A 27,943-nucleotide genomic window follows, 5' to 3' on the forward strand; every position below is an offset into this window, starting at 1 on the left:
AAGCCCTTGATCAATGCTAGGACCAATCAAGGTTCTTTAAACAGTCCTGGCTTTGTTTGTATCAAACCTGTTAGTGGCGGTAATTATTACTGTTGGTTTCGATAGAATAAAATAAAATAAAAAAATAATAGACCGGCATTACGTTAGTCAAAATAGGCCTACCTTGTCAAAATACGAATATTAAATGCAATAAAATGAGATCAATCATTTAACATCTCCACAAAGAGAGTCCCATATAGATCAGACAGATCATGTACAACATATTTTGGTCTTTTTTTTAAACAGAAGGCTTTTACACAGACCCCTGAGTTCATATTTGGGAAGTGCAAACAAATTACAGAAAGAATAAGTTGACCTCCGTATGTCATATAAATACGCATATATATAGCAGTACAATATCAAACTAGTTCGAAAAAAAAAAGTGACGTGCCCAAATATGGCAGTGATATGACGTCATCATGTCCATATACGGGAACATAACATTTTTTTTTCACATAGGCCTAAAGTTTGATACATGAGGTAACGAAACGGATCTACATAAAAACACGCGTAAACGCAACGCAAGCGTGTTGACCAATGACAAGCGACAATTCGAATAATTCATCGCTTGTGATTGGTCAACTCCCTTACGTTGCGTCTACGTCCTTGCGCTGCGTCCTAATGGGAACCAAGCTTAACGAGCCACTACGATACGGGGCCGTGGCGCAAAAATTTGATTCCTCGACGTCTCACAGGCAGAAATCATGAATCATTTATACGGTCCAAATTTTATAAAAACGATGACATTAGAGAGATTTTATCAATCCTTTACAGCATGAGTAAAAGTGATCTGGAGCTCAGGGGAGGAGGTTGAGTCTCACCCAATAATACGTTTACCAAGTGTTCAAATGTACTTAGAGTATACCGAACGTAGGGCAAAGACCTAATAATTTTAGCATGGGTAATTTTACATCATTATAAACTATAACATAGGCCTACTACTAATTTGATTATTGACCAAAATATAGATTGAAAATGCTTCCGTAGGCCTATTATGTGTTTGAATCTAAACGGAGATATGCCTATGTTCTCGAAAAAATCATCTTGGTTCAAATGATTTATGTTAGTATTTTGGTAAACCACAACGTTGCAAAAAAGTCTATTTTTTTATGGTTTACCAAAAGGAAAAAAATATAACATAAACAGAGATAGCTATATACATTACTGTACATTGAAAACATTAGTTTGCTATTTAACTGCTAGGAAGGGCTAAATAAACAGGTAGAATAATGTAGTTCTTATATAGTGTCACTGTTTAAATAATAGTACAATATATCCATAGGAGCGTAAGAACACAAAAGACATTCAAGGTGGTATTGCTTCTTTTCTGCTGCCATTCAATGTGCTCACTGTGTCGTATCGTTTGATCGCCTATTGTCAGTATCAATATTAAATGGATTTATGTCTCGACTGGACAGTCTACGTTTGGTGTGTATAATCAACAGTCAAAATGGTTGCAAAAAGACTGTTTGATGCAACTGTAACAATGATTCTAGGGTTGGTATTAATATTTATATGTAATGTATACGGTTTTGAGGATGGAGCACCTCTGACAGCCTGTACTACTCTAATGCCTGGTCACTTAGGGATAAATCCACAACCAAGCAACGTTATACCATTTAGCATTATTCCACAGACATCAGTCTACAGTCCAGGAACAAATTTAGACGGTAAGTACTAAGTGGAATGCAAACTAAAGTCTTGTCTACACTATCAAACTTTATGTGTCAAAAAAATGTGATGTGCCCATATATGAACATGATGATGTCATATCACTACCATATTTAAGCATAGCACTACCATATTTGGGCACATCAAATTTTTTTGACAAATAAAGTTTGATAGTGTAGACAAGGCTTAACACATCTTTGAAATTATTGTAAACATTCTGTCATAACGTTAATTTTTGTTAAAACGTTTATAAACTTTGCTTGGTGCAATTATGAAAATCATCTCTTATTTTAGCATCTATTTATGATTGTGTGAATAATATAATGTAGGTCTATTATTTTAGGACATCTTTAAAGTGTTTTACATGACTTTAGGTAGCATAGCAGGATAAAATAATCAAATTGAAAACTAATATAGACTTTTTAACGAAGGGGTTAGAATGATATCCTCATCGTCGTAGACATAAACATTACAAATAAAAGTGATAAAATATGGTTTTTGCCTGACAGACAAATTTCAGCTTTTCTACGTAAATAACTTTTTTTAGATCCAGTTTTTTGTCCAAGTCAATAACAATTATGTTACATTAAAATGGCATATTCAACAACAAAAATTGAATAAAAAACAGTTAGTTAAAAAGTAAATATACAGACGTACGTATAAAGATAGAAATTGATCGGCGAATTTTGCCGCTATAACATGGTTGCCATCACTTATTACAATCATGATTAAATTTGTCAATATGCGAGATAGTAGACCCTGCATAGAATCATATATGATGTTGAGTGCCTTACATCTGTGTATTCTTAAGCATTGTCAAAATGATCAAGTACATTGTTATTACATTAGTTGGGTTAGCCGTTGACGTGGGCAAGCATACATTAAACTGCAGGGGTATTGAACGTGTCCCTGAAATAAAATAAAATAATATTTTTGAAAACAGTAATTTCAACTCAGCAGTGATTCTCGTACAAGTGGCATATCATAAAGACTATAATATTGAAGCGCATTGTTGTTTGAAATTAAAAATCCATATCAATGCATAATCCGAGTCGTGCTATAAAGTATTAGTTTTTTGATATAGAAATATCACGTAGACTGACATATACGATTCAGATGAAACTAAACCAATAAAATGGGATTACTTTATTCAATAGAAAAGAGCTCACACGTTGATATTACATTATCAACTGTATGAAAAATAACTCGTTAATTACATGATCGTCATGAGAACGACTTCAAGCTCTTATCCACTATTAAACTTTATGTGAAAAAAAATTGTGAAGTACCCATAATGAACATGATGATGTCATATCACTACCCTATTTGAGTATATCACTAGGCCTAACATATTTGGGTACATCACACTTCAAACTAGTTTGATAGAGCTTTAAACATGCATGACCCTACAAAACAACTCCTACTGGTTGGGATATCTTATGTCTCTCATAGCAATAAATCGTATACAGGTCATATATGATTAAGAATTATTTATTATAATATATTCATTAGTTCTATAAAAAGCACTACTGAATTATTATAAATATGGATAAAACTGGAAAAATTAATATTATGAATAACAGAAAACGCTGATGCTATTATTATTATTATTGATCGTCATGGTGAAAACGAATATGGCGGTTTTAATTAAACGAGAGTTCTTTCATCCTTACCGTTTAAGACATTGGTATATTGTGTATTGATTGTGATCAGTTTAAACAGCAATTATGATAGTGGAAAAACATATACGAAACTATGACAGTCGATGTTCGTTAATTTAACGTAAATACTGTAGGCTAATAGAATTGGTATGAGACCCACATTGTCTTCTAAACGTTACCGAATATATCCCATTCTCACAGATTTCCTCATCTTATCCTTTCAAATGAATTATTAAATTTCAGTATATCACCGGATGGTTTAGAATTTATTCCGTGCCTGTGATGATTATATACAAAAAGTAAACATATTAACGCATTGAAAAACTAAATATATAGGCCTATTAAAGTGACACCGTGAATAAATGTCGTTGTTTGTCTACACTATCAATTTTGACCAAAAAAAAATGTGTGATGTGCCCAAATATGGTAGTGATATGACATCATCATATCCAAATATGGACACATCACATATTTGTGTTACATAAGGCTTGATAGTGTAGACAGAGCCTTAATCCCAGTAGTCCCAGAAGGCTTTCTGTTCGACACAGAAAAGAGCAAATAGGTTCCGCCTTTTTAGATAAGACAGTTTCTATTGTTTATGTTTTATTATAAATGATAATCTTTTAATTCAGAAAACATGTAATTATCACCAGAAATAACTGATTATTTGGATATTGGCCTACCAGTATTTCCCAACTGTTATTACTTCAAAACAAATGTTTTTTACTGCACCCTCTTTTGTTCCGTAAATTTTGCAATAATGAACGTAATCGACCCTGTCAAATTTCTTCAATTTCTTCAAATCACCATTTCATTTTTTTTAATTCGATTGTTCACTTGCTGACGTATGTACCATTAGGTTTGGGTAAACAAACAACACAACTTACACTCGATTACACGCATCCTAGTTCTGAACCCGGAAAGCTTAAAAATGGCCGTAGCAAAAATAAATGATCTTATTATCTGTCGGGTAATCAACAAACACTCACAAACCCAAACGTTAAATTACGCCTAGGCCTACGTATTTATTTTTTTATATACCATTAATTAAGGTAGCCTTTTTTATCTTTTTTTTTCTCTCTCTCTCTCGGGGTCATGGTGGACAAGTTTTTTACTTCTAATCATGACCCCAATGATGGCTTTCTCTTATTTACCTCTTCTTGTTTTTGTATTGTATTACTGTTTTTTATTGCTTATTATTCTTGTATTATTACCATTACCATTATTGAATAAATGTTAATTGAACTTATAGTGCCAATACATAAAGATAATTAAGTTCAGTCAATATTATTTAAGTCACCTCTAACAGATTGGATTAAGTTACTATTAATGGTTTCTGTTCGATTAGTCTGTTAACATTAAGTAATAATTCGTTCTTATATAGCGCTTAAGCCTAATTATTGCACAATTTTTCTAAGCGTTTCACATTATTACCACGGTCATTTTTTTTGTTGACCAAACACGTATGGAAACATACTCTCATAATGAATATAATTATTAAGACATTAGTAAAATCTTAGCCTTGGCAAATGGTGTTTAATGAAAATTATTAATAGTTATTTGAGTTCATATTATGCATGGAATAGAACGCGGTTGTCATTATTTGTGTATGACAGGGACTAAGACAAACATCGAACAATACATCAGCAACCCAGTGCAAATAACAGCCCGACAAATAAAAACGACAAGGCGTATGCCAGCATACATTACTACAGCAGAATATTATTTCTTGTTAGCTAAGTCAGGGGGAAGAGTGAAATTACACTCTTTCAGTGCCGTACGAGGTGACTTCCACTAATATTTTCCTGTTTCAGACCTATATGGAGTTGAATTGTACGCCGCATAACTCTGTAGGTCTAACAGGCCCTAAGTTAGCCAAGAGCCCCAATATTACAAATTATAATCACGTCATTAGAATAATCTGATCATGCCTCATTCTGATGAAATTAAAGTAAACATATATAATTACATAAAAAGAAAGAGATAAAACTAATCAAAAGCTCTGTCTACACTATCAAACTAGTTTGACAAAAAAAATTGTGATGTGCTCAAATATAGTAGCGATATGTCATCATCATGTCCATATATGGGCAAGGACTTACTTGTTTAGTAAACAGCGACGTTTCTCGTCGACCTATCCAGGTCGTATCATCATGCCGTAACAGATTTAAATCTTTCTCAACTTAATACGACCTGGATGAATGGCAATATCCATATATGAATAAATAATTGTATTATCAAATATTTTTTTATAATTTCTGATTATTTATTCAATTAAAACAAAAATTTCATTTAGGCCCAATACTATTAATGGATTTTTGCCTATTTTGTCCTAAAAAAGATCTACAATAACTACGTTTTTTTTATGGCACTTTGACTACTCCTGAACCAATATGAAACATCAACAACGGTCAAAATACTTTTATTTAACTAATGATGATGATTGTAGACGATTGTAATACATACTATAATCAATAGGTGTTCCACTATATCTACAAATCAGATGAACATTGTGTTCCACTATGCTAGTACTGTTCATAAAATGAATGTTGTGTGACAGGTTGGGGATAGATACGGTAGGCCTAATGTACATATTGACGGAAGAGTCTGAAGGGATATGATTTGCATTGTGTCAGCTTATCTCCAAAATAAGCACACTAATCCCACACCTTAAACTATTCATAATACACCATAGCATTATAGGTCATGGTACAGTATTTTCAAAGGAAAACATAATATACTGTATAATAAAAGAAATGTGGATCAATGCCGCGGAAAAGGGTAGGGCTTGAGTTATGCATAAAATAGAAAAACAAGTTTGGTAATGGAAAAACAAGGCCATGTCTACATGGCTGCAGTCGCGTGCTCAAGTTAGTGTTTACCGACAAACCGACCGACATAGTGAGCTGTAAAGTCGTGTAGAACGCGACTAAAAACTTTACTGTGATTTTTCAAGTTTTCTTTTCATATAAGAATTATCAAGGCAGTGATGAGATTATATAGAGCTTGGGTTAAATTTATTTAATTAAAGATGAATTATGTTTCAAAAACAGTGAAGAATAAGAAAATATATCTTAGATTATCATTGGCAAATTAGCTATAGATAAGTAGGACAAGTATGACTGTAAATTAGGCAAAAACATTAAAAATATTAGTTTTTACATTCTTGCAAATATATCATAAGTATGATGAGTGCCCGGCCTATGGAGGGCAACTGCATTATTCTACAGTATCAATACACAGAAAGTATGATAGACAATTAGTTAATTGTTTGTGGCGAGCAAAAACTTTAAATCAACAATTAAATGCAATTATTAATAAACGTTTTAATTTACGTATAAATGGCAATTTTGTTTTCACAGTGCACGTAAACGCTGTTGGAAACTCACTTTACGCAGGTATTTTGATGCAGGCTAGGTATGTCAACGGTGATTCCACATCCATTGGTTCGTGGGTTTCTTCAACATTACCAAGTAATACAAAGACAATTGAATGCCATAGCCGATCAAATTCTGCTGTCACACATTCTAATCCGGTGCTTAAGCCCTCAACAACCACCTTTACATGGATCCCTCCGTCATCCGGAACCTCTGAAGATATTGAATTTGTGTAAGCATTTTTTTATTATGCTACAGCAGGGCCGTAACCAGGTTTGACGGCGGGGTGGATCGTTAAGTTGTTTAGTGGAACCATACCCTCAATTTTTTTTTCTCTATAGGCCTATGTATGGCCGCAAATCGCATTTCCGGCTAATCTCTTTTGTTTATGAACTATATAATTTGGTGTAATTTCCACCCCACGAATTTCAATTGCCGACCTTAAATTGACGGCATTCTCTTGCCAACCGAAACTAGGCTAGATCCCTCCTCCTTTTAAGCCTCCTAGCAACAACAACATGGTACATTAAGGGATCGTATCATTGAGACTTTAACAGGCATATTCACCATCATGTGGTGTTTAGGTAACAAACCATGGAATTAAGATGATCCCTGAATTCACTCAACCATTGCATCTTGCACTTGCTTTCTCTATACTATCAAGCAGCTGGCTGGGCACGTCACACGCACGCGGAGACCTGTGTAGGGGAATACCCTTTTATGTCAAGCAAACAACTATGCTCTGTGTTCGGCTAGCTCCAGAACCACGATGTTCAGCAGTTATCAAATAGAATTTATCTTGTAAATTTTAGTGTTAGGTTTTTATATTTTAGTTAAAATATATTTTAAATTCTTATGTTGATTTATATTAATTAAATTTATTAAGGCTTGACTAGGCCTGTAGTAAACAATCGTAATGTTGTGTTAGGGCCTGTTTCTATAGAGCAGAGAATACGGTTTTGAATACCGTTCTTTTCAAGAACCGTTTTTTCTTGCCAGCAGAAATGGGTCCCCACAAAAAACCACAAAAAAGAACCGATCTTAAAAACGGTTTCAAAAACCCCAATTGATTGCGGTCTCGATCGCAAAGAACCGTTCTGAAACCGGTTTCCGCGGAGCAATTTTTAGCTGCAACACAATCGCGGTCTCAATTTGACCCCAAAAACTGAACTCTGCAGTCTGCTGCACTGGGATGATTGCGGTCAACTCGCAGTCAAACTCGCGCGATAGGACCTAGGCCTAAGTCATTTTTATTTCTCTAGATAGTGAGTATTTTATTTAACTAAAAAATGTTGACCGATGCTATTACGAGGTTCGTAAAAAATATGTGAAGGAAAGAAGATGAGGGGACTTGTCGGGAGTCGGAAGAAAGACTCGCGTATAATAGGCCTACATGTTTTTAAGAATATTGTAAAGCGTGTGAAAAATAGACGAGTTCAACTTGACAATATCAGAGGGTGCGACGTAGGCCTACCTATACTTTAACCAAGGACCACAATAACGTTTCAGGTAATAATTCCCCCTTCTATGATGAAATGGATGCTATTTCTTGGGGATCGCGCTATGCGAAAAAAAGTAAACATGACCTCGATCAAATCGCGCTTCCGCCTAACGAACTGCATTGTGGTGTATATAATGACGTCATTCATAACGAACGCACATGGACGGAACCGGTTTTATTGGAGTAAAAATTGAGCTGCAACGCGATCTTTATTTATAGACAACAGCCGAAACCGGTTTCCAAAAAACCGTTCTTTTTTTATTTTTCAATAGAAACAGGCCCTTCGTATGCCCAGCAAAAAAAAGTGGAAGGCCAAGCGGAACTCGCTGTTCAGCGGGGGGGGGGGGGGGGGGGGGGGGGGGGGGGGATCGTACGATCCCCCCGATCCCCCCTGGTTACGGGCCTGTACAGTATAATTATGAACAAAATAACAAGCAAATTAATGACGAAGAAGAGACGCATTAGATTTAGCGGACATATAAACATGGGCTATACCCACATGGCAGAACCATGGGCTATACCCACATGGCAGAACCATGGGCTATATACTCACATGGCAGAACCATGGGCTATACCCACATGGCAGAACCATATTATTATGTATGGCTCTTGTACAACAAAAGTCCCCATTATGGACAAATGATAGATTTTTTACCAATTATGATTTATATTGGGTCTTATAGGACTTACGTTTACGTGATAGGCCTACCTAATATGTTTTTAACTTGTGATGAACTTCCAATATTCTTCCAATATTATTAATGTAATATGTTGATTACCTATTTCTTATCGGGAGGGGGATCTACGGGGATATTAAATTCTATTAATAGAATAGTTCTTTCAGTAACATGCGTGAATTATGGTGATTCATAATCATACTATCTGGTCCTACATAACTTTCGCTTATAACAACTAGGAAAAGTGATATTACTAATTATGACACACAGAAAATATGTAATGAAAATATTTGTAACAAAAGAACTTTGAATTGAAAATGATATATTATACAATGTTTTTAAAATCGCATCTTTCACTTTAATAAATGTTATGTGGCAACAACAGAATTAGGTCCATATGACTATTGTTTTGTAGATTTTATTATATAACGTAACACAGATGAATAACAGACAGGTCAAAATGTAGGTGAACAGTGATTGATAAGTTTTCTTATATATGATTAGACTTGTATTGTAAGGTGTAAATCAACCAGAACGATTCTTTGGATTGTCCAAACGATGAATCATATGACTCATTCACACGCGAAAATACAAAACAACGTAAAGCCGTTATTGAACTGAAATCCATAGGGGGAGTTTTCATATTTTGTAAGTCAATTAAAACTAGCGTGATTACGAAATCACTGTTTCCAGGCATAGAAGCTTGACACTATGACGCAACGCAAGGATGTAAGCTGCAACGTATGCGAATTGACCAATCAAAGCGATGGATTATTCAAACTGTCGTTTGTGAATGGTCAATTCGCTTACGTTATCCAAATGGGAAATATCCATCGCTCGTAATTGTTCATACTTGCGCTTAACGTCCTTGCGTTGCGTTCTAGTGGAAACAAAGCATTTAAGCAGCTATTTGCCAAAATTACTAAATCAATTAAAATCTTTATTGGTCAATACCTTATATTATTGTGAATGACTTTATATAATAAACATAATGGAATACAATAGACCCTTTAAAAGTGTTTGAAGCAAAACTTCTATTTGACCTCTTAGAAGTAAAAAACTGAAATTGTACTAAACGATTAAAAATGTTATTACATTGAATTTACAGGGCTACAATTGCAGTGAGTCGAGAAATATACTATGTAAATATTAAATCAGCTGTTGTCAGCAGTGGTAAGTATTTTGTTTAAGATTCCAATTTGCCAATCAGAAATGTTAGGTGGATGCGATGTTCACACATGACGACTTGTAATAAAAAATATAATGTTTTATAAAGAAAATGTGGAAGAAACTTTTAGGCATATGAAAGTGGGTCGGTAACTTTACACGAATAAAAGGTAGCAACTTTACCATAAATTTCAGCCAATCATCCCAATTCTCTCAATATAGGATGTCCGTCACTTAACCTTAAGTCCATGCTAAAACCAAGCAATTGTTGAAAAGGGAGGGTGGTTGATCAAGAGGTAACATTCTTATCTGGTGTTCCTGACATAATGACATGTTGTTTAGGTTCACGCGACAATTTCAAGATTTCGATCACGGTAATTTGTATACGTAGGCCTACTTATTTAAGATCGGTTAATTGCGTCATTCACAACAGAATTAAAACAACCGTCTTGATGCAATTCTTTGATCTGATGAAATGTTAGATGTTCCAGAGTCTGTTTTTATTAATATCATATCTATCATATCATATTTATTTACAGTTGCGGATGGTTGCCAACCAAATCCTTGTCAGAATGATGGATTATGTCTTCAAAGTTCGTCATCATCTGCATCATTTTTCTGTCAGTGTCCATCTGGTACATCAGGATCACTGTGTGAAGGTACAGCTTATATTTGTTTCATTTGTATAAAGCAATTTTTTTTTCAAATTTGAGCCCTGTTTATTATTACATATTACTAATAATAAACTAAAAATTAGTATTGCATTATATATGTTTCCGAATTTAATGACAGGGTCTTTTTACAAGGAATGGCTATAGTATTTCTTTTTTCAGTGTCTTATCAAATTTCCACCAACGCTTGTAGATCTAACAGTCCATTTTATTTATTGGCCTCTTTGTACAGTAGTATTACTTTCTTGTATGTGAACGAAAAAAGTCTTACTTTACCGAATTGTATTTTTTGTTTCTTTAATTAAGTTTACACGGGCATTTGTATGCCTAATCCATGTTACAATCAAGGAGTATGTTTACAGAGCTCTACACAACCATATACTTACATTTGCCTTTGTGCAGTTGGTTATTCAGGAACAAACTGTGATGGTAACATTTATGCATGTACAACTCATTCAATCTTTACTCCACCCAGAATGGCATGCACGATCCTGTCTCCACATATATGTTTCCCTTTGTGCAACAGTAACTTCACTTAAACCTCTGTCAAATTTATGTGACAAAAAAAGTGTGAGGTGCCCAGATATGGTAGTGATATGCCTAAACATATGATATGACATCATCGTGTCCATATATGGGCACATCACATTTTCTGTCACATAAAGTTTGATAGTGTAGATATCAAAAATAGGTAGCTATTGAATTATTAAGGCCAATTGTATATTCTTTTTTCTAATATTTTATTTGTGCACATTTTATTGGATTCTATTGAACATTCACTATTGCAACATTTCTGAAGTGGTCACAATTTATGGACAGTTTTCTCTCAATGTACGCACACTTTGTGAAAACAATTTTCGAGAAAACAAAAAAGTTTTTACTTATGTATTAATATAAGCTACCCTTTTAGCGATTACGAGTATTTTGTTTTGCCATGTTTTGTTTTACTTTTTTACACATACACTACTTTTTTTAGAATTTACACATCTTATAAAAATAGGAACTTTCAACTATTTTTTTTGTTTAATGGCATAAAAAATACTGTAAAAGAAAATTTATTCGCTCGAATCCAAAAATTTGGAAGATGAAAATAGAAATATTAAGCTATAATATTCAGCTTTTCTAGTGAAAAACGGACATTAGGCCTATATTAAGGTGTGTAATCATGGTGGGAAGAGTTTTGCAGATTTATGAACTTTTTGCTGGAAAGGAATATAAAAAAATACTAATATTTCAAACCACAGCTATAACAGACTGGTTCTGGCCAACATTAGAAAATCATACATTCGTAGATGTTTCAGCGCTAGTTTTTATTAACATGAATTCATAATCATATTCAGTAGTTTCAGTGAGCACAGATCTTTGCCAACCAAATCCTTGTCAGAATGGTGGATTATGTTTGCAAAGTTCGTCATCATCTGCATCATTTTTCTGCCAGTGTCCATCTGGTACATCAGGATCATTGTGTGAAGGTATACACAGATTATAGATAGTTAGAGATACTTATTTATTATTTCACACAAAATTTATAATAAAAATTGAGTTGTTTTTGTTCTTACAAAAGTATAGATTAATGGAATAGGTCTACATAAGAATAATTCTGATTTATTTCTTCAGTTGTTGTCCAAAATCCTTGTTCAAATAACCCATGTGTGAATGGTGGGATCTGTTTCCAAGGTACAACATCTAATTCCTACTTTTGTCAGTGTGCATCTGGCTATTCAGGAACAAACTGTGAAGGTAATGTACAATCTGTGCATAATACAGTAGCTATTATTTAGGGTGATGAATGAAGCTTTAGCAGGCCCTAACTTGCTTGTTTCATTTTTTGTCTTGGTTGTTCAGATTTGTAACTGATACATAATACATCTGTCTCTTATACTTATTGGTTGCATCATTGGTTGCATCACTTACAAATGATTTCAAACCACAGATATACCAGATTGAAATGCATAAAGTTTGGATAAAATTCTAAGATCTGAAATAATTTGTTGAATCAGTTTTTATTTATATTATATTCAAGTGATCACAGACTTCTTTCTTAAGGTTGAATTGTTTTTACTGAACAACATACTGTAGTCCTAAATATTAAAAAAATAATGTTGATTTTTATTTCTTTCAGTTTCTGAAAATCCTTGTTCAAATAACCCATGTGTGAATGGTGGGGTCTGTTTCCAAGGTACAACATCTAATACCTACATTTGTCAGTGTGCATCTGGTTATTCAGGAACAAATTGTGAAGGTAATGTACAATCTGCAAGCTGGCAAATTAACTATAATTTAGGTTGATAAATGAGTTTCTTCATTTTTGTTGTTTGTTTTTTTATATATGTAACTGATTCTGATACATCTGTCTGTCATTGGTTGCATCACTTACAAATTAAACTACAGCCATACCAGACTATAATGACATAAAGTACAATTCTTTGATGTGAAATAATTTGTAGAATCAGTTTGTTATGTTTATTTACAGTGAGCACAAATCTCTGCCAACCTAGTCCATGTCAGAATGGTGGATTATGCCTACAAAGTTCTTCATCATTTTTCTGCCAGTGTCCATCTGGTACATCAGGATCACTGTGTGAAGAAGGTATAGTATTTGATTTCACTGGGATAATTATACATTTGTTCTTACAAAATCCTAATCTTTTTGGGGGGTTTGAGATATATAATATGGTAGGCCTACTTTATGTAACTATTGTAATTCTACTACATCTTTATCTTTTTCAATTACTTATTTGCATCACTTACACATTATTTTAAACCACAGAGATCTCTAAATTCATAAAGTAGATGAAATGAATTGATCTAAAATAATCTGAAATAGAATCAGTTTTTATTATTAATTTATGTTAATTTTCAGTGGTTACAGATATCTGCCAACCCAATCCATGTCAGAATGGTGGATTATGCCTACAGAGCACATCTGCATCATTTTTATGTCAGTGTCCATCTGGTACATCAGGATCACTATGTGAAGGTATAGTTATTTATTTACAATAGTACAAAACATTTATATTAAAGATTGGGTTGTTTTGAATAGGCCTATATAAGAATTGTTGAAAACAATGTTGATTTAATTATTTTGTTGTTTCAGTTGTCCAAAATCCTTGTTCAAATAACCCATGTGTGAATGGTGGGGTCTGTTTCCAAGGTACAACATCTAATTCCTACTTTTGTCAGTGTCCATCTGCATATTCAGGAACAAATTGTGAAGGTAATGTACAATTTGCAGGTTTTACTACAGTACCTTTGGGATGGTTCCAAATATGGGTGGGTTTAAATAATTTCGGGTAGGTAACAAATAACTTAAGGTGATAGTAAAATATTGTTCAAATGGGTGACAAATACCTTGGGTGGTGGTGGGGTTGTGTGAAACAATCAAATATAAATCGAACGATTGATTGATTGATTGATAACAAAGGTAATTAAAGAGAAGAAGGAATATGTCAAACTGTCAAATACCTGTCAGATAATAGATGACAAGAAGTAATAAACTTCTGGGTAAAAGTTGTGCTAATAGGTGTTGAAATAAACTTGAGAATTTTAGGATGTGTGACAGTGGCACTAACAATTTGTTTTCTGTTTTAGTTTGTTATTGTCTTTATGATATAGATTCTCTTAGAATAGATAGAGTCTCAATGAATTACATTTTAGATGCCCTATTTTTACAAGATATACATTAAAAAGACCAGATTTGATATATTGTTTTTAGATTCCTTCACTATTAAGATATTTTGCAGCTGTACTGAGTTAAAGTAAAATTAATATTTTGTTTACAGTGGGTGGAAGTCCATGCAATTCGAACCCATGTGGCAACAATGGAAATTGTTTAGAAAGCATGACCTCGAGCACGTTCATTTGTCAATGTCACGATGGATTTGTAGGCACGCAATGCATAAAAGGTAAAAAAGGATGTAATACCAACAAAAATCTCTAAATATTCAATCCCAAAGTATATTCAGAACATGTTGGGTTAATTTGTGTATTCATTACATGAATTTATGTGACAAAATCAAGAGAAAAAAAAACAAATTAAAAATTGTTCCATATACATTAATATACAATACCAATATATACTAATTGCCATAGACGATGCAGTACATGCTGCCTTATGTCGTAACCAATCAGTTTTAAACCAATTTTAAACATGCAAATATGAATAATAAATAAATAGCATCTTTTTCTAAATTCTCTTTGCAGATTACTGTTCTCCAAATCCATGTGAAAATGGTGGAACATGTGAAAATGATGGCTTTTCTCTTGATTATAACTGTATTTGCCCTTTAACACACATTGGACGTAACTGTACAACAGAAACTGTGGGTATGTATTAATTTGAAATAACATAAAATAAGAAATATATTTTCAGAAAGCTTAAAGAACTTCATACTTTCACACGTACTGTGACATCCACCATAGTTTGGTAAGTAAATTCAATTACTGTAAGTTAATCTAAAATTATGTCTTTGCTTAATTTCAGTTCAACCATGCTTATCAAATCCATGTTACAATGGTGGAACATGTACTGAATCAACAAATCCAGCTACATACACGTGTGCTTGCCCAGAAAGTTACTTAGGGGACCGATGTGAGGATTTGGGTAAGTGAGGAAGTTTTCAAAATCATGGCGTTTAATGTGATATTATAGTCACCCTATCCAAAATATGCTGAATTGTTAGTTGCTCTCAGGGCATTTTCCTAAAGCCTTAATAAATGAAGATTCTCTGACCAAACAATATGCATTGTAACATTTTTCAAAGAGATAAACGTGAAAGAGCCGGGATTTGAACCAATGACTAATGATTAGTAAGCAAGAATGTTAACCATCAAACTAAAGTGCCACTAAATATAGTATAAATATGATTTGTTTTAGATGATCCATGCAGTTCATCGCCATGTCAAAATGGAGGTACATGTGCATACATAGGAAATCAAGATTACAGTTGTACATGCACAGATAACTATGAAGGCAATAACTGTGAACAAGCCATAGGTAAGTGAGAGAGAGAGATTCAATCAGAGGAAGAGTAATGGTATGTTTATCCAACAATTCCTAACTTTAAATAGTTGGTCAAAATATTATAATCTGTCACTGTGATTGAGATACTGAATATTAGTGGGGGTCCATCTTAAAATTTACAAGCAAAAGTTACGGCCATAAACTGCGTTGAAACACCGATTCTCGTCAGATCACCGAAGTTAAGCAATGTTGGACCGGGTTGCGTTCTGGATGGGAGACCGTCTAGAAATAGCGGCGGGTGCTGTATATATAGAGTGATGGTGTAATGGTAATATCTGACTAGCATGTGATAGGCATGGGTTTCGAGGTTATCTGTACCATACTAATTGCATCCTTAGGCAAGATACTTTACTCTCATTGCCTGGTCCTTCGGATGGGATGTAAAGCCGTTGGTCCCGGGTACTTAACAGTGCACGTTAAAGAACTTTGTACACTTTTCAAAAAGAGTAGGGAATTGTCTCCCGGTGTGCTGATCTGGAAGGCGCTGAACTGCTGGCTGCTGTGGGTCTGTGGAGGGCCTAATCCAAATTTCCTTAGTTTCAAGTTAAACTTGAGGACCAGTAATAATACATTAAACATTTTTTAAGATACTGTACCCACCCAGGATCAGTTAGTATATTTTCACTTGCCATTTTGGCCGTCATATAAGATCCAAATGGCAGATATAATTCAAAATCTTCCCAGTACGATTCTGGTCATTTTGATTTTTTTTTATGTATATGCGTACACCGAAAGCAAATTTTGTTTATAATTGTAACAAATGTACAAATGCAATAATTAGTGAAAAAAGGCTGGGAAAATATTTTTATTTTCTTATTTACTGTATCCCAGGAAAGCATCTAAAGGTTGTTCTTCTGGGTATAGAGGCCAAGCATACTGCTTTATAGGCACCTTGTGAAAAACCGTACTGTATTTATTTTAATAGATCCTTGTTCATCCAACCCCTGTCAAAATGGAGCATGTACACAGTCTGATATGGATCAATTTACTTATTTGTGTGAATGCAATGAAGGATTTGAGGGGGAAAATTGCCAGACCCAAAGTAAGTTTTTATTTAAGTACAATTATCTGAATAGTAAAATGATATTAGATGTAGATCTAGTAGAATGTTAAATGGTCCTTTCTGTCATCCAATTCAATCTTATAAAATGGTGAAAATATAAGCAATGATTTGAATTGGTTTAATTGTGGAATTGTTGTAAAGTATCATAGATTGCTATGTTTTAGATGATATAAAAAGCTTAAAATAAAAATAGGAAAATCAACATGTTTGTTACATTACAATATAAAGATTATGGACAACTGGCAATATTTGAAATTACTGTATACAGTAGGTTTAATAATGTTTTAATTGTCTTTGCAGATGAATGCTTCAACAATGCCTGTAAAAACAATGCAACATGTCAAGTACATACTGACCCAGGTCTTAATGGTTATAGCTGTATATGTAAATCAGGCTACTCTGGAACATATTGTGAATCTGCAATAGGTAAGTCCTGATTAATATAAGTTTTACTTAATAAAGCTTGAAGGTTTGACACTATCTATATTTTAAGTTTAGATTACAGTGATCAACTTTCGAGATACCAGACACTTAAAGTCTGTTTGCACTGATGAAGTGTCATCATCATGAACAACCAATAAATACATGCAAATTCAACATTGCATAGAAGATACACTGTAATTAAAAATTCCATTTTGTTTGTAGGTTACTGCGTTACTTCCCTCTCTATCTTTGATGAATTAAGTGCAATTTAGTAAATAATACTATAAATACCACTAATCACAAAACAAAATGCTCATCATTATAATGCATATATGCTGTTACTTTTGCAGGAGCATGTGCTAACAATCCTTGTGAAAATGGTGGATTTTGTACATTGATTAATAACGCACATAACTGTGACTGTAAACCAGAGTATGCTGGTGTCAATTGTCAGTATTTTGCTGGTAAGTATCATTTGTAAACACTCAATGAAAATACAGAATTTCGTTCACATCTTTTCAGTTTACAGTAAGTGCTGATTATGTTTTAGATATCTATTTTTAATTCAACTATAAATTATATTTGCTATTCATATAAACAAAGCAGAAAAAAGTAAAACTATGTGTACATAAATAAATTAAGAAAATAAGAAAGTTACAAATGGTAGCAGAAGTTGATAATTAAAAGCTTGTTTCAGATATGTTAGAACCCCTACTTTGGGACACCTTAATATTCAGAGGACACTTTCCTGTGCAAAAAAACTATTTTAACACATGACCAACCTCTATTACATTTGTTAGGTCCCGAATGTGTCCCTTGAATAGAAATTTTAATGTACTATTTATGCTACTATACTATTAAGTATTATGTACTGTATTTATTATGCAGTGAATGAAGCAACAGAGCAACACAAGTGTTTTATTCTTCATAGTTTTTTTCACATTAATTACGTTGTATCTTTCAAATATTTAGATCCATGTGCAAGCTTAATGCCTTGTTTTAATGGTGGAACTTGCTTTAACAGTCACAGTAATCCTGGGACATATGTGTGTGCTTGTGCAACAGGGTTTAGCGGTACATTATGTGAAGATAGTGGTAAGTTTTTTTACTTAACTTCAAGTTCAGTTTCTTAACAAATTGAGACTGCTGTTAGACCTATTTTAGTTTCAAATAAACTTGTCTTGTGTCAAATCATCCAATGATCTGATTGGTCAAAAGTTTTTAACATATTTTTCTATCAACAGATGGTGTAGAACCATGTCCTGATGATTATTGCTCAAATGGTGGTATTTGTTCAACTAATAGTGAAGGTATATACACATGTGCATGTCTTACCAACTTCTTTGGGGATAGATGTGATGAAGGTAAGTTAAAATAAAGAGAATTGTACTTGACTGTAGAGTTAAAGGGGTTGAAAGACCACCCATCACACCCATGTTTTTTCTTTGTCTATAAAATTAAATAACTATACAGTGAAAAATATTAAAGCATTTTTTAAAAATTCAAATTAAATAACTAACATTTTAACAATACATAGTAACTAATTTAACATTATTAAGCATAAAACTATCTAAAAAATAACATTAATCATAATAGTATGTTGAAAATTAAATGTAGTTCATATGCTACTGTATTTACTATGAAGAGATGTTTTATTCATGAACCTTTTTACTTGTTTTATGTGATTTTGATCAAATAAATGAATGAATGAATGTTTTATTATGCTTGACCCTAGATCATATTATTATATTGAATATCATTTTTATCTAGAACTGAGATGCCCTGAATTGTATTGCTTAAATAGCGGAACATGCAGTGTGGATGATAATGCCCAATATGTTTGTAACTGCATGAGTTCCTATGTTGGAGATAGATGTGAAACTGGTAATTACTGTGTTTACTTTAAATAAATTATTGATGTTATTACATTCTAATAAATTAAATGTTTTTGCATAGGAGTATGATTATACATGTTTTTACACTTTTATACTTATTTTGCTTTTTTCTTTAAAAAAAATAGTTATGTCGGTTTTTTTATGGTTGTGAATTCCGTTGTGTCATTCTTATTTTTGTTATTTTAATTATTTTTATTATTGTTTTGAAACATCAAATGTTAATTTTTTAACACAATTGGGTTTTTTAATAGAAAAATGTGATCTGACATGTAACAATGGAGGACAATGTATTGTCGAAAGCATGTGCTCTTGCGAACCAGGATATGAAGGATCAACTTGTGATACAGGTAAAGACATTGATTGAAAATAATAAACGCAATTTACAGTGTTTGCACTACAGTATGTGTTAATATAAGACTCACTCACTCACTCACTAAGAATCTCACAGAAGAAATTTGGATAATGTGGACATAATGTAGGCCTATATTTCTTTGGGAATGCAATATTAGTTACATTTAAATTTAGAATGTTCAGAAAAATTGTTCAGAAAAGGTTTTAAAGATGAATAATAAAAATATTATTTTGTTTTTTTAGTTAGTACAACTGGAACAGAAGCTCCAGGTTTACAGTGTCCAGCTAATTACTGCGAGAATGGAGGAGCATGTTCAATTGTAGATAATACATATGAATGCTCATGTACCAGTGGATTTGAGGGCAAGCTCTGTCAAACAGGTTTGTTAAAGTTGATTTTGGTATACGTGATGGCTATCTGTTAAAGCCCTTACAGTAGTTCTGGATTCCAGATTCACATTTTGCCCTCTTTCAATTTTTAGTGGAAAAGGATTTTAATACTTAGTATTATTATTGTTTTAATAGAAATATGTAATAGAGAATGTCAGAATGGTGGGATATGTTCAGTTAAATCTGGAGAGTCTGAATGCTATTGCCCTGAAGGCTACACAGGACAATTTTGTGAAAATGGCAAGTCTTTATTTCATTTTACAATTTTACTTCTTTTCTTTCTCTTTTTTCTTCCTTTCCCATTCCTCCTCTTTATCTAAAATTTGTACAGTATTTTAGAGTTTGTAGGTTTTTGGAGTTCTTACAGAGAGTGTGATTTAGGGAGAGTTTATACTGAAAAAGTAGATTATTGTCTTATTGAGCACACAAAGCAGTACGACATCTTTGGGACAAAAGTGTTCACTGAAAATCAGTTTTTAAATTGTTAAAACATACACTGACCTCACTCATTTCACAGGAGAAAGGTACGTGTCCCCTGAATAAGAAGGTCAGTTCTAGTACAGAATAATAAAAAAAAAGACAGATGAATACTATTTATTATTATAGGTAAAAACAAAGATGGCTAACTACTCTAGTAGCTAGATCAACTTTCGTATGCACTTTGAGGTCCAGAGAATTTGACTTCAGAAATTGGTTTAGGGTGGTCAAACAATCATTTTTGGCTTGGTTACACATTTTGAAAATGTGGCGAAAGGTCAAAAGGTCAGGGTGAAAGGTCATAAGACCAAACACCAATATGTCCTTAAATCTCAACAACCACTGGTCACAGCGAAGTAATTTTGGTCTCAAATTGATCAGAAGGTATACATTTGTATTCAGTCTAATGGGACATTTTAGTTTAAAATGACCGGAAATGCCATTTCTGACCTTTGACCCACAACCCAGGGCATGTATTTATCTCCGTAACTACTGGTCGTAGACACTTGAATTTGGTTTTAAATTGTTCGAAATATATATTTTGTTATTTGAAAAACATTTTTCAAAATGTTACAAAAGGTCAAAGGGTCAGGGTCAAGGGTTATATAAACAAATAAATAAAGGTACTTGTATCTCGGCAACCACTGGTCGCAGCAAGTCAATTTTGGTCTTAAAATGTTCAGAAGGCATGCATTTATATTCCGTCTAATGGGGCATTTTAGTAAAAAATAATCAGAAATGCCATTTCTGACCTTTGACCCACATACCAGGGCATCTTCATATCTCTGTAAGTACTGGTCGTAGAAACTTAAATTTGGTATCAAATTGTTCGAAATATACATATTTACATTCATTGTAATAGAAAATGTGGTTAAAAGATGAACAGAAAATACTATTACCAATGTTTCAAACAAAAAACATGTCTCTACACAACTTATCCTTAGACAGTAATGTTATGCAATATGATACTTTAAATTGTTTCAATTTCAAGTAGGCCTACTAGTTATTGCTGTCCACGAGAACATTTTGATATAAACGTCAAGCTCAACAGTTCTTTTCAGAATGCTAGAAGTAACTTGCCATGTGTATCCGATTAAACGCCCCGGGCATTTATTGTTCAAAAGGGTTTTTAGGGGGAGGGGAGGCATCTTTATTTGGGGTATAATATGGTAACATGTATAATCAAATAAATACCACCTAGATGTAAAAAAATACAGCACAATTAATATAAAAAAATAACATTATGTCAAAATGCTTGGTAAATTGTAGATTATGGTAATTAATGAAATGTGTTGTGATACAATTATTTTGTAAATGCATGTGGCATTCCACATGATGTTCTATTGGAGGGAATGGAGGCTTTTATTCAAAGCGGGTGTTAATTCGAATAAATACTCGAGCTCAACAGTTAAGAATGCTAGAAGTAACTTACTATAGTTACCCGAATAAAAGGTCGGGGCATTTAGTTATTCAGGGAAGGCGTTTATTTTGTTTGGGTGTAATAATGGTAACATGTATAATCAAATAAATACACCCCAGATAAAAAAAAAATTAATATAATAAGAATAATAACTGGAATAAACCTCATTCTATCCTGTTGCAAGTACAATCATGTAATAAAAGGTATCACAGACAACTAATAGACCAATTCATTGTCATTATTCCGTAACACTGTTGCATAATATTTTTGAATGTTACCGACAAAACTTATACATAATATGTATAAGTTTTGTCGGTGTATATTATACACGTCTGTTCCCAGTGTAGATAATAAAACAATATATGTTTCTGGAGATTTATTATCAATACTACTATTGACATGTTTTAGGTACTGAATTCATTGAAAATAAAAGCATCAGAAGTTATCATGATAAAATCATACTACAACACTGTACTACAGTACACAAGGGTGTTTTCAGGAAAGCTGGACATATTGTACAATAGTAATGAAGCTATGTATTGGCATTTAAAAATATGCAAAAGATTGTTGTCAAATTGTAGTCACAAACAAACAGATGATAGAATGAAGATCCATTATGAGTGCAATTGTGTCAGGATAATGATATGTCATTGTTTTATATCATTATACTGGCACCTGGAAGAGAAGATCCATTTAATGTTATCTATGACAGTGTCACTTTTATTCTAAAAGACAGAAACATTTCGTTAAAAAGCATAAAGAAGAAAACGAATCATGTAAAGTACCTTTTATCAGTTGAGAAACGAATTATAATTATTAAAATTAGAGTATTTATTCGAATTAACACCCGCTTTGAATAAAAGCCTCTCGCAAATAAACGCCACCATTCCCTCTAATAGAACACCATGTGGAATACACCCGCCACATGCATTTACACAATAATTGTATCACAACACATTACATTAACTACCATAATCTACAATTTACCAAGCATTTTGTTCACTTTTTGATATTAATTGTGCTGTATTTTTGTTTACATCTAGGTGGTATTTATTTGATTATACATATTACCATATTATACCACAAATAAAGATGCCTCCCCTGCCCCTAAAAACCCCTTTGAACAATAAATGCCCGGGGAGTTTAATCGGATACACTTGGCAAGTTACTTCTAGCATTCTGAAAAGAACTGTTGAGCTTGACGTTTCTATCAAAATGTTCTTGGGGACAGCAATAACTAGTACTTGAAATTGAAACAATTTAAAGTATCAGTTATTGCATAACATTACTGTCTAAGGATAAGTTATGTAGAGATATGTTTTTTGTTAGAAACATTAGTAATAGTATTTCTGTTCATCTTTTAACCACATTTTCTATTACAATGAATGTAAATATGTATATTTCGAACAATTTGATACCAAATTTAAGTTTCTACGACCAGTACTTACAGAGATATGAAGATGCCATGATATGTGAGTCAAAGGTCAGAAATGGCATTTCTGATAATTTTTGACTAAAATGTCCCATTAGATTGAATATGAAAGCATGCCTTCTGAACATTTTGAGACTAAAATTGACTTGCTGCGACGAGTGGTTGCCGAGATACAAGTATCTATTTTTATTTGTTCATATAACCTTTGACCTTGACTCTTTGACTTTTTGTAACATTTTTAAAAATGTGCTACAAATAATAAATATTTATTTCAAACAATTTAAGACCAAATTTAAGTGTCTACGATCAGTAGTTACGGAGATACATACATGCCCTGAGGTGTGGGTCAAAGGTCAGAAATGGCATTTCCGGTCATTTTTGACTAAAATGTCTCATTAGACTGAATATAAATGTATACCTTCTGATCAATTTGAGACCAAAATTACTTCGCTGTGACCAGTGGTTGTTGAGATTTAAGGACATATTGGTGTTTTGTTTTATGACCTTTCACCCTGACCTTTTGACCTTTCGCCACATTTTCAAAATGTGTAACCAAGCCAAAAATGATTGTTTGACCACCCTAAACCAATTTCTGAAGTCAAATTCTCTGGACCTCAAAGTGCATACGAAAGTTGATCTAGCTACTAGAGTAAACATAGAATTTGAACATTTTTTATTAGATTTATGTCCAATGGATTACTGTCAAAATGGAGGTACCTGTTTTACATCTGGAACTGAATATAGATGTACATGTACTGCTGGATATGAAGGAGATACATGTGAAATGGGTATGTAATCATATGTCTCATCATCAACATATCACCATCACTATTTCCAGTATCAACATGACAACAATTATCACCATATCATCACCAATACCATCTTCCATCATCATCCTTAATTTCCTCAATATCATTGAAATCATCAACCTCACCATCAACAACATCACCACCATCATAATGACCAACATCATCTAGACTAACATCAATCTCACCATCTTTATGGCAAACACCATCCTAACTGCAATCAATTTCACCATATTATAATTGCCAACATCAACCTAACTGCCATCAACCTCACCATATCATAATTGCCAACATCATCCTAACTGCCATCAACCTCACCATATCATAATTGCTAACATCAACCTAACTGCCATCAACCTCTCCATCATAATCGCAACATCATCCTTCTGATCAGGATGGTAATATTGTCAACATCATCCTTCTTACTATTATCATCCTTTAAGTTACAATTTGTCAACTGAATTTTATTTATTTTAAATACACAGAAATTGATAAATGTGATTCTGAACCATGCCGAAATAGTGGGACATGCATGACTAATGCTGATGGCAGTATCAGTTGTATATGTGCAGCTGGTTTTTCTGGAACATTCTGTGAGAAGGGTAAGAAAATAATAAGCAATAAATGCTGCAACATGCAGTGACTGTGAAAGGAAAGCTAAATAAGGCCTCATGTTTTCTTCCTATTTAATCAATTAATCTTAAGAGGTGTACATAAAAAGTTCCATCAATCTACCACTGAAACCTGATATTGATTTTGATTGAAATTGGGTAGCGAGGTCCAAAATAACTACATCTTTGCATACACATACAATATGTAAAATTTACACTTTTATCAAGTGTTTAAAAAGACAGATACTAATTATTAACTGTACTAAATGTTTAATATTGACATTAGGTACTTGTCAGGATGACACATGTAAAAATGGAGGAACCTGTTCAGACACTGATGAAATTTCTTGTGCCTGCCCAACTGGCTTTGCTGGTTTTGATTGCTCTGAAGGTGAGTTTATACCATACAATACCTAATATTACAATACACCCTACTGTAGGTACATTAATCCAACAAAAATTATAAGAGAATAATAAATTCTATTTAATCTGTGAATAGTATTATCACTGAATTCATGATTAATTTAATTTCTTGATTATTCAGAAATTGATCACTGTTCAACCAATCCATGTAAGAATGGTGGTACTTGTGTCACCAATCTCGGTGGTTTTTCTTGTCTGTGCGGTGATGATTGGGCAGGTTCAACATGTACAGAACCAACTGGTAGGCTCTGTTCAATTACTTGAAACCTTCTATTGAATGTTCTTACAGTAGATCAATCAAATGCCATTTTTTGTATATCGGACAAATTTTGTTGCCTTCCCAGTGAGCAGAAGAGGTGATTCTGTACGATCTTTACATTTAATGCTCTCTCTCTGTATGCTATATAATGGACCCACTACCAACAGCTCAATGTCCCATTTGAAGGACGAGGGAATGAAAGTAACAAAGCTTGTTTCTTGATTGAATTATCCAATGTCTTTTCATGTATGAGAATGGTGTACTATACAGTAAATATTGTTCTTGTTTATTTTCAGTTCATTGTAATTCTAACCCTTGTCAAAATGATGGTTTCTGTATGTCAGATCTCAATAGATATTATTGCTCATGCCAACTCCCATGGTTTGGAGACAATTGCCAATTAAGAGGTTAGAAAAACATTTGATAATTTTGTTGTCAATCCTGGAACGATAGCACTCAACATTTCCAAAAACTATTTACAGGCTGCCAACCATTGCTATTAAATCATAAAATTAAACAACAATTAAACAAAATATGTTACTTAGCACATTGTAATTAATAGTCATTATAGTCTCATATACTTTATAGTAGGTAAAATAAGAATACATCAAACAAATTATATTAAGTGAATTTATTTAATTTCCATTTGTCCAGGAATATTGCCATGTGATAGCAATCCTTGTCAAAATGGAGGAACTTGTGTTGCGAGTGAAGATATGTCATCATACTTATGCTCATGTAAAGACGGATACATTGATAAAAATTGTGATGGTAGGTATTCCAATTTACTTTACTTATATGACAAAAAAAATGGTGTGTGTCCATATATGGACATGATGATGTCATATCACTACCATATTTCGTAATATCACTAACATATTTCGAAATATCACTACCATATTTGGGCACATCATACTTTTTTGTGAAACTAGTTTGATAGTGTAGACAGAGTTTTAAGCATGGTTTTCCAACTTATAGAGTATTGTTTAGGTGGCAAGATATGTATACATTACAACCTTAGGTGGTAAACAATTATCATTTAGATTGTCTGATTTCTACAACATGTCAGCATTATTTACAACTGGTAAAGATAACAAATTACAATAACTTTTTTCTTTTTTCTAGTTAATTCTCAGCAATCTAGTACTCTGGATGACCTTCCTATTGACATCTGGTGGTTGGTTCTAATCGGTTTGATAGTCATTCTAATTATTCTCTTTATTGTGGTAGCATTATGTGTATGTGGCAATGATCGTGAGGAGGCGGTGTATAAAAAATCTCCATAGGAGAAAGAGACCACCGTTTTATAAGGAAAATTGAGTCCCTTTTAAACAATGTCTCCCCATCTCAGAACAACAATCTCAAGCTCTGACTAGTGATTTACAAAATTTTATATCAAAATAAATAAATAAAAATCATCGCCTACTGTAGTCTATTTACAATAAATATTTCGAGCAGTTACTTATAACTACATACAAAAAGTGAGGCTCATATGGAAACCCCTCTACCTTTTTAGAGACATGGTAAATGAAAACATACTATATTACGGAAATATCTTTTTACGCTATTATATTTTTAACTATACAGTACTTTAAAATAGGTTTCTTATGATTATGGTATTCATTTTTAAACAATTAATACCAAAATATTAGTGCCATTTACTGAACAAATAACTGTTTTGGATAAACTCGTAATTATTGTAAATATTAAAAATGTGATTTCTTTACAACTGTAACAGATTTTATACTCATTTCTGGGGTACCATCATAGTGAAGTCAATTGGTAAACAATGTGAAAATCAAATATTTTAACTGTAAATAAATGTTTTGAAAATATGATTTTTTTTTTTTCTATAAAAGTAGAAATAAGAATAACCATATTTGTTTATTATAACAAAACAGGACAGGTACTGTACCAATTTTTATTTGTAATAGCAAAACTAAATTTAGCCTTTAATCTTTGTCCAAAAAAATGCAAATATATGATTCTTAATATGGTATCAAGGGGTTAGTAGTTTACTGCAGATTATGACTACAAGTCTAGAAATGATCTCAGGCTTCTAAATATGGCATGGTCATGAAAAGCTATTTTGAACTGAAGGATATATGGATAGTTAATATGTTTTAAACTTGAGAAAATGTTCAACTCAACTCTTCATAGAAAAAAAATATTTAAAAAAAAAATTTAAATTTGACATACAGATTCATTTTCTGTATGTGCGCAATAATAATCATAATTAGCTTAAATTTTATTTACTGTTCACTAAATTATCTTTATGCTTTTATCTATAGATTTTTTTGTTATGAGTTAAAAATTGTTTGATACAATTATGAATATAAATTGAATAATAATTTATAATTTGCAACTTTATCTAGAATTTTATAAAAGAGTTAAAAACATATTTTATGGGAAAAAACTCAAAATGTTCTTGTGTTATATATTACTGAAGGTTTTTAGAATAAAGAAAAAGGAAAACTTTACTTGTTTACTTATTTGTACTAAGATAAGATTTTAAAACAAAAATATAAATGATGTAATGAACACCAACCATCATCTGTACCATGAATACTTGTTATTACTATTATTATTTTGTTGTGTCGACTACA

General features: G+C 32.8%; 1 protein-coding gene across 1 annotated transcript; it reads left to right on the forward strand.

The window, feature by feature from the left end:
- The first annotated feature begins 1,472 nt into the window (after positions 1 to 1,472).
- On the forward strand, positions 1,473 to 27,184 carry LOC140044668 (uncharacterized). The gene is made up of 30 exons (XM_072089279.1): positions 1,473 to 1,709; positions 6,734 to 6,980; positions 10,035 to 10,099; positions 10,633 to 10,752; positions 12,105 to 12,236; positions 12,382 to 12,504; positions 12,887 to 13,006; positions 13,238 to 13,354; positions 13,628 to 13,744; positions 13,862 to 13,981; positions 14,547 to 14,669; positions 14,968 to 15,090; positions 15,248 to 15,367; positions 15,641 to 15,760; positions 16,713 to 16,829; positions 17,151 to 17,276; positions 17,624 to 17,737; positions 18,246 to 18,368; positions 18,518 to 18,637; positions 19,044 to 19,157; positions 19,420 to 19,515; positions 19,763 to 19,900; positions 20,045 to 20,149; positions 23,919 to 24,026; positions 24,530 to 24,646; positions 24,942 to 25,046; positions 25,200 to 25,319; positions 25,634 to 25,744; positions 25,992 to 26,108; positions 26,463 to 27,184. The coding sequence occupies exons 1-30, from the start codon at positions 1,490 to 1,492 to the stop codon at positions 26,621 to 26,623; spliced, it is 3,759 nt and encodes a 1,252-aa protein (XP_071945380.1). The 5' UTR covers positions 1,473 to 1,489; the 3' UTR covers positions 26,624 to 27,184.
- Positions 27,185 to 27,943: the final 759 nt, after the last annotated feature.

The sequence above is a fragment of the Antedon mediterranea genome, chromosome 3 (assembly GCF_964355755.1).
Source record: "Antedon mediterranea chromosome 3, ecAntMedi1.1, whole genome shotgun sequence".
NCBI classification, from domain to species: Eukaryota; Metazoa; Echinodermata; class Crinoidea; order Comatulida; family Antedonidae; genus Antedon; species Antedon mediterranea.

What these genes read in the sequence shown, in the direction of transcription:
- LOC140044668 (XM_072089279.1), top strand. Translation starts at nt 1,490, where the DNA reads ATGGTTGCAAAAAGACTGTTTGATGCAACTGTAACAATGATTCTAGGG. An exon ending in TGGGGATAGATGTGATGAAG is followed by an intron (nt 18,638 to 19,043) that starts GTAAGTTAAAAT and finishes ATTTTTATCTAG; the next exon opens with AACTGAGATGCCCTGAATTG. An exon ending in TGGAGATAGATGTGAAACTG is followed by an intron (nt 19,158 to 19,419) that starts GTAATTACTGTG and finishes GTTTTTTAATAG; the next exon opens with AAAAATGTGATCTGACATGT.